At 44.8% G+C, this 14,704-nt stretch overlaps 1 protein-coding gene across 1 annotated transcript; it reads left to right on the top strand.

Moving 5' to 3' along the window:
- The first annotated feature begins 8,341 nt into the window (after positions 1 to 8,341).
- Positions 8,342 to 12,929, top strand: NEFM (neurofilament medium chain). The gene is made up of 3 exons (XM_047092433.1): positions 8,342 to 9,421; positions 10,127 to 10,251; positions 11,549 to 12,929. Exons 1-3 carry the CDS (start codon positions 8,342 to 8,344, stop codon positions 12,927 to 12,929), a joined length of 2,586 nt encoding a protein of 861 aa, XP_046948389.1.
- The last annotated feature ends 1,775 nt before the right edge of the window (positions 12,930 to 14,704 follow it).

Genomic DNA, 14,704 nt, shown 5'->3' on the forward strand with positions numbered 1-14,704 from the left:
TCCAGCCCACGCTACGTGATTCCGTCTCTCCTTCCTGGGCCACAGACACTCCTCTGCAGCCCAGAACTACATGCCCCCCTTACTGTAGTCCTTGGCATCTCTTTGAGCACACTGTGCCTACCCCTCACCTCGATGCCTTTGGCTGCTTTCTTCCTTTCTTCACCTGGTCGCCTCCCACTTATTATACTTCAAAACTTACCTCACCTGTCACCTCCTCCAGAAAGCTCTCCCTGATGTGCTTCCACCCCCATCACCAATTGGTTGAGCTGCTCCTCCTCCGTGCTCCCGTGACACACTTTCTTGATCTCTCACACAGCTAGAGATCCTGGCTCCATACTTTCCCCCACAGCAAATATGTTTTTGCTTGCCTGAATCCTCCATTAAGCTGCATTCATCCAAGCTGGAATTGTACCTTTCATAGAATTCTCCAGGGTCCGGTACAGTGCCTGATATTGACGAGACTAGTGTTTGTGGAAAGAAAGTTTTTAGGGAAAGAGGTAGGACTTCATTTACTCATTCAGGCAACGGCTAGTGATCGGGTGCTCACTATCTGTAAAACACTGTGGGACACACAACTATGTGTTAAGACTTGGGGGACACACAACTGTGTGTTAAGACTTGATAGCCGCCACTTGGAATTTTAAATTTTGTCGGTGGTGAGATGTTATTTAAATGTCCAGCAGGTGGTAGCACCTAACTAGACCACAAACAGTGAGTTTCAGCCTCTGAGGAAGAATTTGTACTTGGAAAACCTGGAAAGGATTTGGAGAATTGGAGTTTCGCTAAGACTAGATCATGGGAATGCAAAGGACACTGGAAACCCAGAAGCAGAAAGTTCTCGGTAATGGGATGTGGGAGCCTCGATAAATACCTAATGGCTTCGTGACATGAACGTGCCTCGTGTTCCAGATGCACTCGAGGGTCACTCTTAGGAGTTTCCAAGGAAGCATCAAAGTTCCAAGGTATATTGAACCTGACAGAAGGAAAGGATCATGTAGGCTAACAGGGAGCAAAAGAAAACAGCAAATTGAATTAAGCGACTCACGGTGGCTAAGAATTTTCATCATTAGGCATTCACTTCCTAATAATTGTATGTAATCCAAACGCAGAGGCAGATTGTTAATGACTAATACGGGATAAATGCTATTTTGTTTCAAGGTCAACTTTTGTTCAGGAAAAATGGGAAACAATTCTCTTCCATGACCCCATCTGATAAAGCAGAAGCCAAGCAGATTTATACAAATGAAAATAGGGTGAGTCAGAGCATTTTGTCCCATAAATAACGAAAATGGATTCAGGCTGACTTGTCTCCAGGCAACCTATATAAATACAGTCACATAACCCTGATTTTTGTATATAAAATAGATGATCAAGAGATTCACTTAAAATTATTCATGGCTATCTGTTCCCTGTTTTAATAGATCTTAAAAGCTGCTTCCTTGCCAGCCACCCCGTTGTAAACCTTTCCTGACAAAGACTGTGGGCCAAGCGATTCCTTCTGCCAAGATTCTAGTACTCATTACTGGATCTCAAAGCAAATTTAGGTTAAAGAATTTGACATCTACAAAAAATTGTGAATATCTAATGACCATTTGTTTTCTTTTTTATTTGCATGTATATAAATATATAGGTATGTTAGTAAATGAGTGATAATGACGATAAATTAATGTATAGCACAAATTAAAACCTAGAAACTAAACCAAAAGCTCATGTAAATACGAATGACAGATACCAAGTAAAATAATAGATAAAATGATTAGGGATATTACCCACAGACCATGAACTGGAATGAATTAGAGGTCCTTCATATTCCATAGAAAATTAACCAAGAAGAAAAAAATAATAAAGACAAGTAATTCAGAGTTGTCATTTTTAATATCTTTAATAAAGTCACACACCAAGAAATAATGTTCATCTGAGAAAATACTAAAATGTCTTATTTGTATAGAACGAGGAAAAAAGACCACAAAAGAACGCATAGGGCGTGCCCTAGATTTTTGTCACATGACCTCACAGTTAAACAGTTGGCTTTTAAATAAGATTTTTTCAGATGGATTGGGTGGCCTTCGAGGCAGTGTGACTCGTCAATTCCAGGTGAGGGTCAATTCCTCCCCCTGACTCCGCCATTCCTGGATTCATATCTCCACTCCATGACTGCCTAGCTGTGTGTGGTCCCTCTGTGCCTGTATGCCCAATTGCTGTTTCTACAAAATGGGCATAATAATAGCATCCCTTCAGAGGGTTGTTGTGACGGTTGAGAGAAGCCAGTGAAGTCTTGGCATAGTGTTCAGCACCTAGTAAGCACTTAATAAATACCAATTATTGCTATTGAGATTACTGATTATCTGCCTACTTCTAATTTTTGTTTCACGTTCACAGAGCCTGGATTGGACGTTGTACTGAGAACATTTTTTTGATGTTAGCACTGGTAGCAAAGAACCTGCATTCTGGTCTTGGCTCCGACACTTACCAGATGTGTGGCCTTAGTCGATTTCACCGCCTATAAAATGGGTAAGTAAGTTGCGTTCTACCTTAACTCCCCCCCCTCCCCGCCCCGTGCTCATTCCAGGTGAGATAACAAAATGTGGTTTCGTTTTGCTTTTGCTTCTTTGATGGAAAGCATTATTCACATGTAAAATCTGATGGTGGCGATGATGATGGCTTTGGGACTCAGGGTACCATTAAGTGTAAAAGAACACAGTCCTCAGGTCTGACTAGGCAAGATTACAGGGCACCACTTCTGACTGTCAAATCACCGCCTTCAACATCACGATGACACTCCTCTCAATCAGCAAGGACAGAGAAAGGCAGACAGAGAGAAAGAGACAGAAATTAGTCCTCAGACACAATCTGACAGTCCTGATCCATTGTCATTACTATTATTTTACTGATCCGTTATCATTACTATTGTTATATTACTATTTATTTTACTATTATTTTATTAGTTGTTATTACATTATCATTCTTGCTCTACGGGGCCCTTAAAAGTGTTTTTTTAAGAGGAAAATGAAAATCAAATATTTGGAACCCAAGTTGCCTGGCATATTAACACCGGATTCCTTTCTCTAAGATAGCAAATTACATATTCTGATATATTTATTTTACAAAGTAGGGTATGGAATTATATGAACAGAAAGATCCTCTTGATACTTAAGTTACAGTAAAAAAAGCTACCAGAAAACACTTAATGCTTCTCTACACTTTGTAGATTTCTACATTTAAGTATATGTTAACTTTGACCTAAAAAGGTGAGTAAAAGTATTCCAAAATATATGATGCTCTTTGCAATCTCGGTAAAAAGAGAGAGCTACGACAGTGTGCCCATTTTGTGAGGCTTATTAAAGAACACTGCTTCTGAGAATCACTGAAATTGTGAAGGAAGAACCAGTCCTGGGACGATGATACTTAATTATCAGGTGGGGCATCCTTCTGACTTTGTTTTATACCCCTGGGTTCAGCTCTGCTCAGAAATTTGGTCCAAAGATAATAGATCATTGATCTGTTCTAGTTTTACAAAGCTCATTTTAATTAAGAGTTTCTAATAAAAGAATTATGTCTCCTGCTAAGTCAGGCCTTGGTAAGCTTGCGATAAAATATGCCATAAATATTACATGGCTGCATTGATGCAAAGTTACGTGCAACGCAGGGTTTGAAAAAGTCAAGTGCATGCTATCAAGATCTGCCGCTTTGCAGGTAAAGCCAACGTGTCCGATTAAGACCGTGCTGAAAATTAATACAGTCTTATTATGCGTCTACTGAACTTTATTTTTAGAATCACTTTTACCAAGGGTATCTTAAATACTTTTTAAAATTCTAAGTCCTCCTCCTCTGGCTTCTACAGGGCTGATTCTCGGTGGTGGGGTGAAGGCATTACACAGCAAAAAAAAAAAAAAAAAAAATCAGCCAGCTATGTGAAAGCTGAAGCTAAATGTTTCCCCCATAAAACATGAAATTTCCAGATGCATTTCAAAACTGGTATTTGGAACAATACAAAAATGTAAAGTGTTTTTAATTTCTTAATACTTCAATTAACTTTTCACATAAACACAGTCACTGACAGATATGCAAGGCAATATCGAATGAATCACAATACTTGGCAAGGGAAGCAAACACCATTTCGGGGTCTAATGTTAGAAAAAGGCCACTGTGGTTCAGATGGACTTGTTTTCATTAAAGACCACAGAGACACGTACATCCCAATTTTCCTGACAATTAACAGCCTCCTTCCCTTGAGGAGAGTTTTTATTTTGCTTTCGACATCTGAAGGAAACAAGCCCAGAAGTCAGAGCTGCTTCTAGAGTTTGACATCCCAAGGCTCAAGCAGAAAGTATTGCCGTTTTCATTTGCCTTCTGTTGTCCCTCCAGGGGACTCAGTCCCTACCTTCCTACATCAGCAACGCCTTAAACAATTAGAAAAGAATAATTCATAAACAATTATTCATCGTAAGTTCTAAAATCCGACCCCAGGCAAAAGGCTCAAGTTCAAGACATCACAGTACATTGGAAGTACGGATCATCTCATCTTAGATGGAGTCAGCCTACCATTGTGCCAGATGCTTCCATCCAGAACATTGCGCTCGCTCTTCCATTCCTACTTCCCATCCTCCTTGCATTTCTGTACCAAAAAGTGTTCTTTTAAATGTAAGGAAATATGGGGAGAAGGAAGAAAACGCTCAACTTCTCACTTTTCTTACCTTAGTTTTTTTTCCAGTGAACAAACCCCTTATGCAAAAGATATTTTTCCCATCATCATTAGATGGGACTTCCCGATAGCTCTTAACTGCAAAGTTAATCTTTGCACTTTACCTACTGAAAGAACACAGCATGCTCTGTATTTCCCTATGAAGTGATTCAAAACTGTAGCTTGTGATACAACAAGCTAGAGACAATTTCAGTAAAAAGGCCTTGCATCTAAATCATATCTGTCACTTCCCTGTCTAGGATAAATTATAAGAGTATCATAGATTCCGATAAATCCGTATGCTAATTTTCTGTCTTGTTGATATTTTCAGAAGATCCCGTAGCCTTAATGTCATTAGGGCAAAAAAATGCAAAACTTTACATCTCTTTCTACGAACAACATTAGGGTAGGAAATGTTCTTTAAAAATATGAGATGGGGCACCTGGGTGGCTCAGTCGGTCAAGCGTCTGACTTCAGCTCAGGTCATCATCTCACAGTCCGTGAGTTCCAGCCCCACATCAGGCTCTGGGCTGACAGCTCGAAGCCTGGAACCTGCTTCGGATTCTGTGTCTCCCTCTCTCTCTCTCTGCCCCTCCCCTGCTCATGCTCTGTCTCTCTCTGTCTCAAAAATAAATAAAAACATTAAAAAAAATTTTTTTTTAAATATGAGACAAAGTAGGGAAACAATGAATGCTATAGCTTCCTTTAAAAAGTTTTTATACTAAATTCACTGATGAGCATAACCTTCAAGTCACCTTCAGAAAGAGTGATTAAAGTAAAGGGTCTAATATAAAATACATTTCAGTAAATGTGAAAATTGGACCAATCATTTTTAAAGCCATGGGAACTTTTTTTCCCTTAATAAGGTGACTGATATAATTCTCTGTGTTATCCTGTTGTGGCCACGCTGAACGATACTTCATGTCACACAGAAGTTACAATTTCAAGCTATAGTCACAAACTGCATTTAGCCTGAGTCACTGGCCGGTATTTTGTTTGTACGCAACGCTTTCCTCCTTCTGTAACCAGTTGGACGCTTAACAATTTCTGCGCTAGTTTAGATACAAGGCAAAGCAGGCTAATTGTGAAGTCAGACATGTGTTTCCTTGTAAATGTCTCTCTGCAGAGTCATCGCATTTTTAAAACCCTGAAGAAAACTAACGGGCAGCAGCCAGCCTGTTAACCATTTGCTGTCACTGCAGAAAGTCCTTTTAGCATATATGCAACATGAAACTCCCAAGGGTTTTTATATTTTTTAGTAAAAGCAGAAAGTGAGAAGTAACTAAGGCATAATTATTGCATAATTAGCATCTGGCCTTATCTGATGTCATCTTTCTAACCTAGAGATTGGCAGTACTTTACAGAAGGGCAGAGAATTTTCTTTCTCTTTTCCTTTATTTATCCATCGGAAACTAGAAAATTCCTCCCTTTTTTTTTTTTTCCAGTATTCACAAGTCAATCCCCTCACTCTGTGATCTGTCTTTCCCAGTAGCTTGAGACTTGGGGCTCTCCTGGACTGAAAGATAACCTGTCACTCAGCAAACTAGAACATCCTTCCCCCACCAGCCTGCAATGCTGCAGTTTTCCATTAATGAGCTAAAAGTAACTCCCTAAATTAACCCCTTCTATTTTAAAATACAAATGGGCCAAGAGATCTCATAAAAATAAAAAATAAAAATAAAAACCTCTAGAAACTCACTGATTGGCGTGACCACGTCATTTAAGAAAAGAAGACCTAGAGAAAGCACGCTGTGAAAGGAAAATGTTTAATTCTGGGGTGCCTGCTTTTCACAAGCAGTGATTTCTGCGCAGCCATAGCATTTCACATGCAATCGCTTGTGCCCATGGCCCCAGCAAACTCAGTCATTACTCTTACATTCTTCTCTTCACTTTGTCTTGCAGGATTTGGAACTTTTTTACCCTGAATTACGCCAAAGCACTAGGCAAAATAAGGGGGCATTTTACCAGGTAGCAGCACCCCAGACAGCAAGAAGTCTATCTATATTCTTTGCTTAAAGAAACCTGTTTAAAGATATGTAAAATCTATTCCAAGTCAATCCATATCTAAATGGGGAAATATATTACATTTTATATGGAGGGGAAAACATCTGGTTTTATTCAAGGTTGTGGTGAATCTGTTTGGCAACTTTTAAATTAATTTTAAATTAATCCAGGTGCTTTTCAGTCACCGCAGTTACACACAGGGAGTACTGAACAGAATGATGACGCAGCAATTGTCTGTGTTCAAACTTATCGCAAACTATATTCCCCTGGACTTTTCACCTCAGCAGATTTCAAATTCCCCTTTCCAAAGAATATTTGACCTTCAAATTTCAGTCCCTGCTTCTCTTGATTTCTTGCACCTATCCTATGTTAGAAAACCCAAACGGGGCTACATGTATATTATTTCTGTTACCTGACTTTAATGAATTTTAGTTGTTTTCAAAATCTGCAATCGGTTCATTGTGCCAACTCTGCATTGCAGAGAAATCTTAGTGTTCAATTCCAGCTTGGCCCCTGCAAACAGAGTCACTCACTACAAACAGGCTTTAATTGTATTTACTCGGGGATAAGAGGGGGAAACAAACCCCCGCCAACCCGACAGGCAACGCTGGGCGTGATAAGCCCCCCCCCCCCCCCCCCCCCCCCGCCCCGGGCAGCGGAGTCTCCCGGCTCGCCGGCCTGGGCGCTGTCCTTGGTGCTGCCGGCGCCATAGCGAGCACAAGCGCCTTACCTTCTGCCCCCGCGGAAGCTGCGGACGTCCCCCAAACGTTAAGCGGGATGTAGCGCCATATCCCACCTTTAATACAAATAACTACCCAGGCCCATCCTCTTTGTCCCCTTCCCGAAGCCTTCAGGCGGACTGTTCTTCAAAGTCTTTTTGTTTTTTTCTTCTAGGCCCAACTCGGGGCCTGCGCTCATCTCGGGCTGCTTTAAAAGGAGGAGTGGGGGGAGGGGAGGGAGGCGAGGGGAAATGAGGCTGGGGGAGGGGAAGAATGCAGGGGGAGGGGAGGAAAGAGAAGGGGAGAAGAAAAGGATGGGAAGAAAAAGGTCCAGGAGGAAAGGGCTTGGAGAGAAGGGCAGAGTGAATGGGACTTAAGAAGGCTTAAAGTGGGAAAGCGAAGAGATGCCCAAAAGAAGGGGAAGCGATTCATCACAGAAGACGGGGAAAGAAAAAAGTAATGGAGAAAGGGCCAAAGAAGAGAAAGCCGTGGGTATGAGGAAAGAACAAGGTGGCCAGGGGGTCGGGAGAAGAGCTGTCCGAATGGCAGAAGAGTGACTAGACAAAGAAAGGGCGTTGGGTGAATACTCGCACCGAGGGTGTAAAATGCAATCCGAAGGCTAAGAGAAACGGAAAAAAGGGGGCCTGAAGGGCGACAAGTGGTCTGGGACCTAGGAGAGTTGGGGGAGGGGCCGCGGACGGGGCAGCAAAGTCCGGGGTCCGATGCGGCGTGGGCCCACGTGGAGCGGGCGCTGAATCACCGCTAGGCTGTCTTTACCCCCCTCGTCTCCCCCGGCCCGGTGCCCGCAGTCCCCGCCTCCTCGGCCGCCGCCTCCACGGGGCGGGGCCCTGGCCCGGGACCAGCCGCCGCGGCTATAAATGGGCTGCGGCGAGACCAGCAGAACGCTGTGACAGCCACACGCCCCGAGGCCTCCAAGATGAGCTACACACTGGACTCGCTGGGCAACCCGTCCGCCTACCGGCGGGTCACCGAGACCCGCTCGAGCTTCAGCCGCGTCAGTGGCTCCCCGTCCAGCGGCTTTCGCTCGCAGTCGTGGTCCCGCGGCTCGCCCAGCACCGTGTCCTCCTCCTACAAGCGCAGCGCGCTTGGCCCGCGCCTCGCTTACAGCTCGGCTATGCTCAGCTCGGCCGAGAGCAGCCTCGACTTCAGCCAGTCCTCGTCGCTGCTCAACGGCGGCTCCGGGCCGGGCGGCGACTACAAGCTGTCCCGTTCCAACGAGAAGGAGCAGCTGCAGGGGCTGAACGACCGCTTCGCCGGCTACATCGAGAAGGTGCACTACCTGGAGCAGCAGAACAAGGAGATCGAGGCGGAGATCCAGGCGCTGCGGCAGAAGCAGGCCTCGCACGCCCAGCTGGGCGACGCGTACGACCAGGAGATCCGCGAGCTGCGCGCCACCCTCGAGCTGGTGAATCACGAGAAGGCTCAGGTACAGCTGGACTCGGATCACCTGGAGGAAGACATCCACCGGCTCAAGGAGCGCTTCGAAGAAGAGGCACGGCTGCGCGACGACACCGAGGCGGCCATCCGCGCGCTGCGCAAAGACATCGAGGAGGCGTCGCTGGTCAAAGTGGAGCTGGACAAGAAGGTGCAGTCGCTGCAGGATGAGGTGGCCTTCCTGCGGAGCAATCACGAGGAGGAGGTGGCCGACCTGTTGGCCCAGATCCAGGCGTCGCACATCACGGTGGAGCGCAAAGACTACCTGAAGACAGACATCTCGTCGGCGCTGAAGGAGATCCGCTCGCAGCTCGAATGCCACTCCGACCAGAACATGCACCAGGCCGAAGAGTGGTTTAAGTGCCGCTACGCCAAGCTCACCGAGGCGGCCGAGCAAAACAAGGAGGCCATCCGCTCCGCCAAGGAAGAGATCGCCGAGTACCGGCGCCAGCTGCAGTCCAAGAGTATCGAGCTCGAGTCAGTGCGCGGCACCAAGGAGTCCCTGGAGCGGCAGCTCAGCGACATCGAGGAGCGCCATAACCACGACCTTAGCAGCTACCAGGTAGGAAACGCGGCTGCGCGGCCAGCCTGCGCCAGCGCCAGCGCCGCGCGCCCCCGACACTCAGGCACGCGACCCGGCGCGCTCTCCGCCGCGCTCCCCGCCGCGCTCCCTGGCGGCCGCTGGCCAGTGCGCGCGCGCGACGCAGACCCAAGTTAGATCCGCAAAGCGTCCTCGCCCCTCCCCATCCCTTCTCCACTCCTCCTCCACCCACCATCTCCAGCTCCTAAGAGCCCCGACCTTTTTCTAAACGCGTTTTTCCTTAGGGAGCTCTAGTTTTAAAGTAGAAGGTACACATGCGGGCAGTTGATAAAGCAGCAACTTTAGGACAGCTTGTGCAGCAACGCATATATTCTCAACTTTCCCAGCCGCCATCAGAACTCTTAAAATCGCCTTTCATCCCAAAAGGTTCAGATGAGAAGGGCTCAGTCAGCCATGGGGTTTCGCCCAAGCATGTTTGTTTCCTGCTGAGACGAGTTCTAGGTCCACCGGTCTCGGTGCATGATTGCCCAGGAAATCTCTTATTGCCTAACTGATCTTGTTTGTTCATTTATTTGGTAATTCCTTAGTTGGTTTGTTGTTGCTGTTTTTCTTTTAAGGGGCTGAGAGCTACAGGGTTTACAGAGCTGGAGGGAAGTGGGGGGAGGGGTGGTAAGTGCGAAAGAAGTTGCTATTGGAGGAATGAATCTCTGGCTGTGTCTATTTCAGGACACCATCCAGCAGTTGGAAAATGAGCTTCGGGGCACAAAGTGGGAAATGGCTCGTCATTTGCGTGAATATCAGGACCTCCTCAACGTCAAGATGGCTCTGGATATCGAGATCGCTGCGTACAGGTACCGTGCTCACGACGGATGGGGCGGAAACACTAACCGCACTGCGGAGGCTGTTTGGCCGAACCCCCACCACTTAAGTTAAAGCAAGCAGGTTTCGGGGATTTTAAATCAGTGCCTGGTTTTCTTTATTAATTAAAAAAAAAAATCTAAGGAATTGGAAATTTACCACTTTTTACACAGCTTTAAAAGAATGAACACTAGTTGAAATAAGTATTTAAATAAAATGAGGAGGAGCGCCGATTAATTCAGTGCTTATGCTTAATTTTTTAATTTTATTTTAGTGAAAACTGTTTTCCAAATGTTTTAAACAAAAATGGCATTTTGGATGTTAGTATTTCATATGGTGGCTTCAGCTTTTGACTTTATAATGTCAAGGACAAATATCAGGACATTGAATTTCTCTGTTTCTCTGTTACAGCTTACTATTGCCATCATCTGGCTGAGAACAGCTATAGATTGAAAGGATATATATAGATTAGATAGAATATATTAGATAGAATTATAGAGAGGAAGAAAGAGAGAATATATATATATATGTATTCTATTTTATTTATATTTACATGTACAGACCTAGATATACAACCAGACAAAGAGAAAAGAAAAGAGATTATAGGTCTGCTATGTGATGCCACGTTATGGTTAACTAAGTTCATAGGAGAAAATCCTTGACTAAACACTTTTTCTACTACCAAGAAGGTCATCATCACAACATGACAGGGATAAATGGTATTCAGAGCTATCTCTCTTTTCAGGAAAGCTGAGTGATTATATTAAATAGACACTTTATGATTAAAATTGCAGGCCAATTTATAACTTGATATTCCCATATTAGCATATGTATACGTAGCCTAAATTCTGACGTACACTAAAAGGTTTTATAGATACGTTGCACATTATGTTCGCTAAAAGAAATTCAGTGTACATCCTGAAAGTCCAAGTGCTCAAGAAGGTCACTGAGGCCTTCTTGGCCACGAGGGAGCTTTCCAGCATATTCACGGTGCAGCAGATAGACTGCGGCAGAGCTGAGATTTGGCGGCCGGGTGTGTTAGTGGACTATTGGGTGTGGTCAGTTACTGCAGCAGGTGATTGGCTGATGGCCCATGAGAATCTCTGGATATGACACAGATAGCAGGTATGATATAAAATGATAGCAGGTATTACACTGGCTTGACCGAACCTCTTATGTACGTGATTCTGTTTGTTGAAAGGTATCTGCTGCGTTACCCATAACATAATGACACTCAGAAGGCCCACTGAGGTTTTAATTATGTCTCGTCTTTTCTGATTCGGTCCTTAGAAAACTCCTGGAGGGTGAAGAGACCAGATTTAGCACATTCGCAGGAAGCATCACTGGGCCGCTGTATACACACCGACCGCCCTCAGTCACAATATCCAGTAAGATTCAGAAAACCAAGGTAGAGGCTCCTAAGTTAAAGGTCCAACACAAGTTTGTGGAGGAGATCATAGAGGAAACCAAAGTGGAAGATGAGAAATCGGAAATGGAAGATGCCCTGACAGCCATTACAGAGGAATTGGCTGTGTCCGTGAAAGAAGAGAAGGGAGAAGAGGCGGTAGAAAAGGAAGAGGAACAAGCTGAAGAAGAAGTCGTAGCTACCGAAAAGTCGCCAGTGAAAGCGGCCGCGCCTGAACTTAAAGAAGAGGAGGAAGGAGAAAAGGAGGAAGAGGAAGGCCAAGAGGAAGAAGAGGAGGAGGAGGAGGGCGCCAAATCAGACCAAGCCGAAGAAGGAGGATCCGAGAAGGAGGGTTCCAGTGAAAAAGAGGAAGGTGAACAGGAAGAAGAAGGAGAGACCGAGGCCGAAGGCGAAGGGGAGGAGGCTGAAGCTAAGGAAGAAAAGAAACCTGAAGAGAAGCGTGAAGAAGCGGCTCCGAAGGAGGAGCCGGTAGCAGAAGCCAAGGCAGAGAAGCCAGAGAAGGCCAAGTCTCCCGTGCCAAAGTCCCCAGTGGAAGAGGTGAAGCCGAAAGCGGAAGCTGGGGCGGAGAAAGTCGAACAGAAAAAGGAAGAGGAGAAGGTAGAGGAAGAAAAGAAGGAAGCAGCAAAGGAATCTCCCAAGGAAGAGAAGGTGGAGAAGAAGGAGGAGAAGCCAAAGGACGCGCCAGAGAAGAAGAAGGCGGAGTCCCCGGTCAAGGAGGAGGTGGTGGAGGAGGTCAGCAAGTCAGTAAAGGTGAGCTTGGAGAAAGATGCCAAAGAGGAGAAGCCGCAGCCACAGGAGAAGGAGAAGGAGAAAGAGAAGGAGAAGGCAGAAGAGGAGGGAGGGAGTGAGGAGGAAGGCAGCGATAAGGCTTCCAAGGAATCCAGGAAGGAGGACATAGCAGTAAATGGGGAGGTGGAAGGAAAGGAGGGAGAGCAGGAAACTAAGGAGAAAGGCAGTGGGGGAGAAGAGGAGAAAGGGGTTGTCACCAATGGGCTAGACCTGAGCCCAGCGGAGGAAAAGAAGGGGGCAGACCGAAGTGAGGAGAAAGTGGTGGTGACCAAAAAGATAGAAAAAATCACCAGTGAGGGGGGCGATGGTGCTACCAAATACATCACTAAATCTGTAACCGTCACTCAAAAGGTCGAAGAGCATGAAGAGACCTTTGAGGAGAAGCTAGTGTCTACCAAAAAGGTAGAGAAGGTCACTTCCCACGCCATAGTAAAGGAAGTCACCCAGAGTGACTAGGATTTGAGTCCATTGCAAAAGGTTAAGCCATATGACAATTTTAATATGCATGTGATTGACAGCTTCAAAACAGAACGGGTTCTCCCATGGGGGCTCCAGACATTGAATTTTACTTTGTGCAATACGAGGGAACTGCATGCAAGCTCAGGGTGCTCCCTCCTCAGTCTTTGGGTGATTCAAATGCATGACATTGTACGTTCCTGGGGAATTGGCCAATTTCCTAAGCTGTTGGAAGGGGGGCACTCGGGGGGGGGGATGTTTTGAGATGTATTCTGCAAAGAACCAACTGAGCCAAAAATAATAAATGAAACACAGAACTCTCTTAGCCTTAAGAAAGCTATATATGAATAATTATGTTTACCTCACTGGTGCATTTAAAATGGACTTTTGTTCATGGGAGAACCTCGTTGACATGCACAGTTTGCAACCTTTCGTTGATTGATGTTAAACGTCACAGCAGTACTTGCTCAATAAAGGTCATATTGGAAACATAGTCGATTGCATGGTGTCCTGTCATTTCGAAGTGAAATCTCCACGACCTGACCCTTTCTTTTCCTACAGTAGGGTATTTGGGGGATTATAAGTGACCTGCATTTCTTCTTATTATTTCCCTGAGGGTGATCACTGGGAAAACATAATCGCCAAAAACGTTTTCAGCTGTCAAAATATTTAGCCCAATCTTCCTTTCAAAATTTTAAATGTGTGTCTTTCAAACGAAAACTAAAGCATCAGATAAAAGAGCAAGATTGGTGGGATAAAAGTCTTCAGTATCCAGCTGTTTCGATCCCAAACCAAAACTGAGAACCTCCAAGAGAGAGGGACCATAATGGAGTCATAACTTGTTTCTTGGAGTTGGGACACAAAGAAACTCGTGGCATTTATAACAATGTATCCAGAAGAACACTGAGATCATTAACAGACCTAACAAAAAATATCCGGTCTCAGATGCATGGTTCTGGTTCAAACGCAAATACACACACACACACACACACACACACACACACACACACCTTTTCTTGATTTGGTTGACAGAGACTTATACTTTTGTGTTTTATTTAGGGAAAAATAATATCAAAAATAAATAAGATGTTCCACTCAGGAAATTTTTTTTTTCTCTGATGCAGGCAAAGAAGTGTTTTTAAATTTAACAACAGCAACAAAAAAGACCAGATCGTGAACAAGGAAATAATAGAACTCCCTGTGCAAAATATATCTGTTCCAGACTTTTTAAACCATTAGTAATTTATTAAGATGTCATTCGTTCCAAGTCCATATTCTGTCATCAATCAGATCATCCCAGTAATATAATCCTTGATGCTCTTTTTAATGGCTTTTCTTTTTTTTTTTTTTTTAAATTTTTTTTTTTTCAACGTTTATTTATTTTTGGGACAGAGAGAGACAGAGCATGAACGGGGGAGGGGCAGAGAGAGAGAGAGACAGAATCGGAAACAGGCTCCAGGCTCTGAGCCATCAGCCCAGAGCCTGACGCGGGGCTCGAACTCACGGACCGAGAGATCGTGACCTGGCTGAAGTCGGACGCTTAACCGACTGCGCCACCCAGGCGCCCCTTTAATGGCTTTTCAAGATACCCCAATTTTAATACCTAAATGTACCCAGGAAGCTCACTGCTCCTGTCAATATTTGCAGTAATGGTTCCCAATCATTAGCCACGGGCCAATCCTTACAATTTTTGCTATATCTGCATATCATTTGCACAATGTAGTCACATTTTTCCTTAAAAACTCCTGTTTTAGGGGCGCCTGGGTGGCTCAGTC

This window comes from Lynx rufus, unplaced genomic scaffold, assembly GCF_022079265.1.
Source record: "Lynx rufus isolate CCGP_SWC_20201006 ecotype Redwood Valley unplaced genomic scaffold, mLynRuf1.p SCAF_3, whole genome shotgun sequence".
Classification (NCBI taxonomy): domain Eukaryota; kingdom Metazoa; phylum Chordata; class Mammalia; order Carnivora; family Felidae; genus Lynx; species Lynx rufus.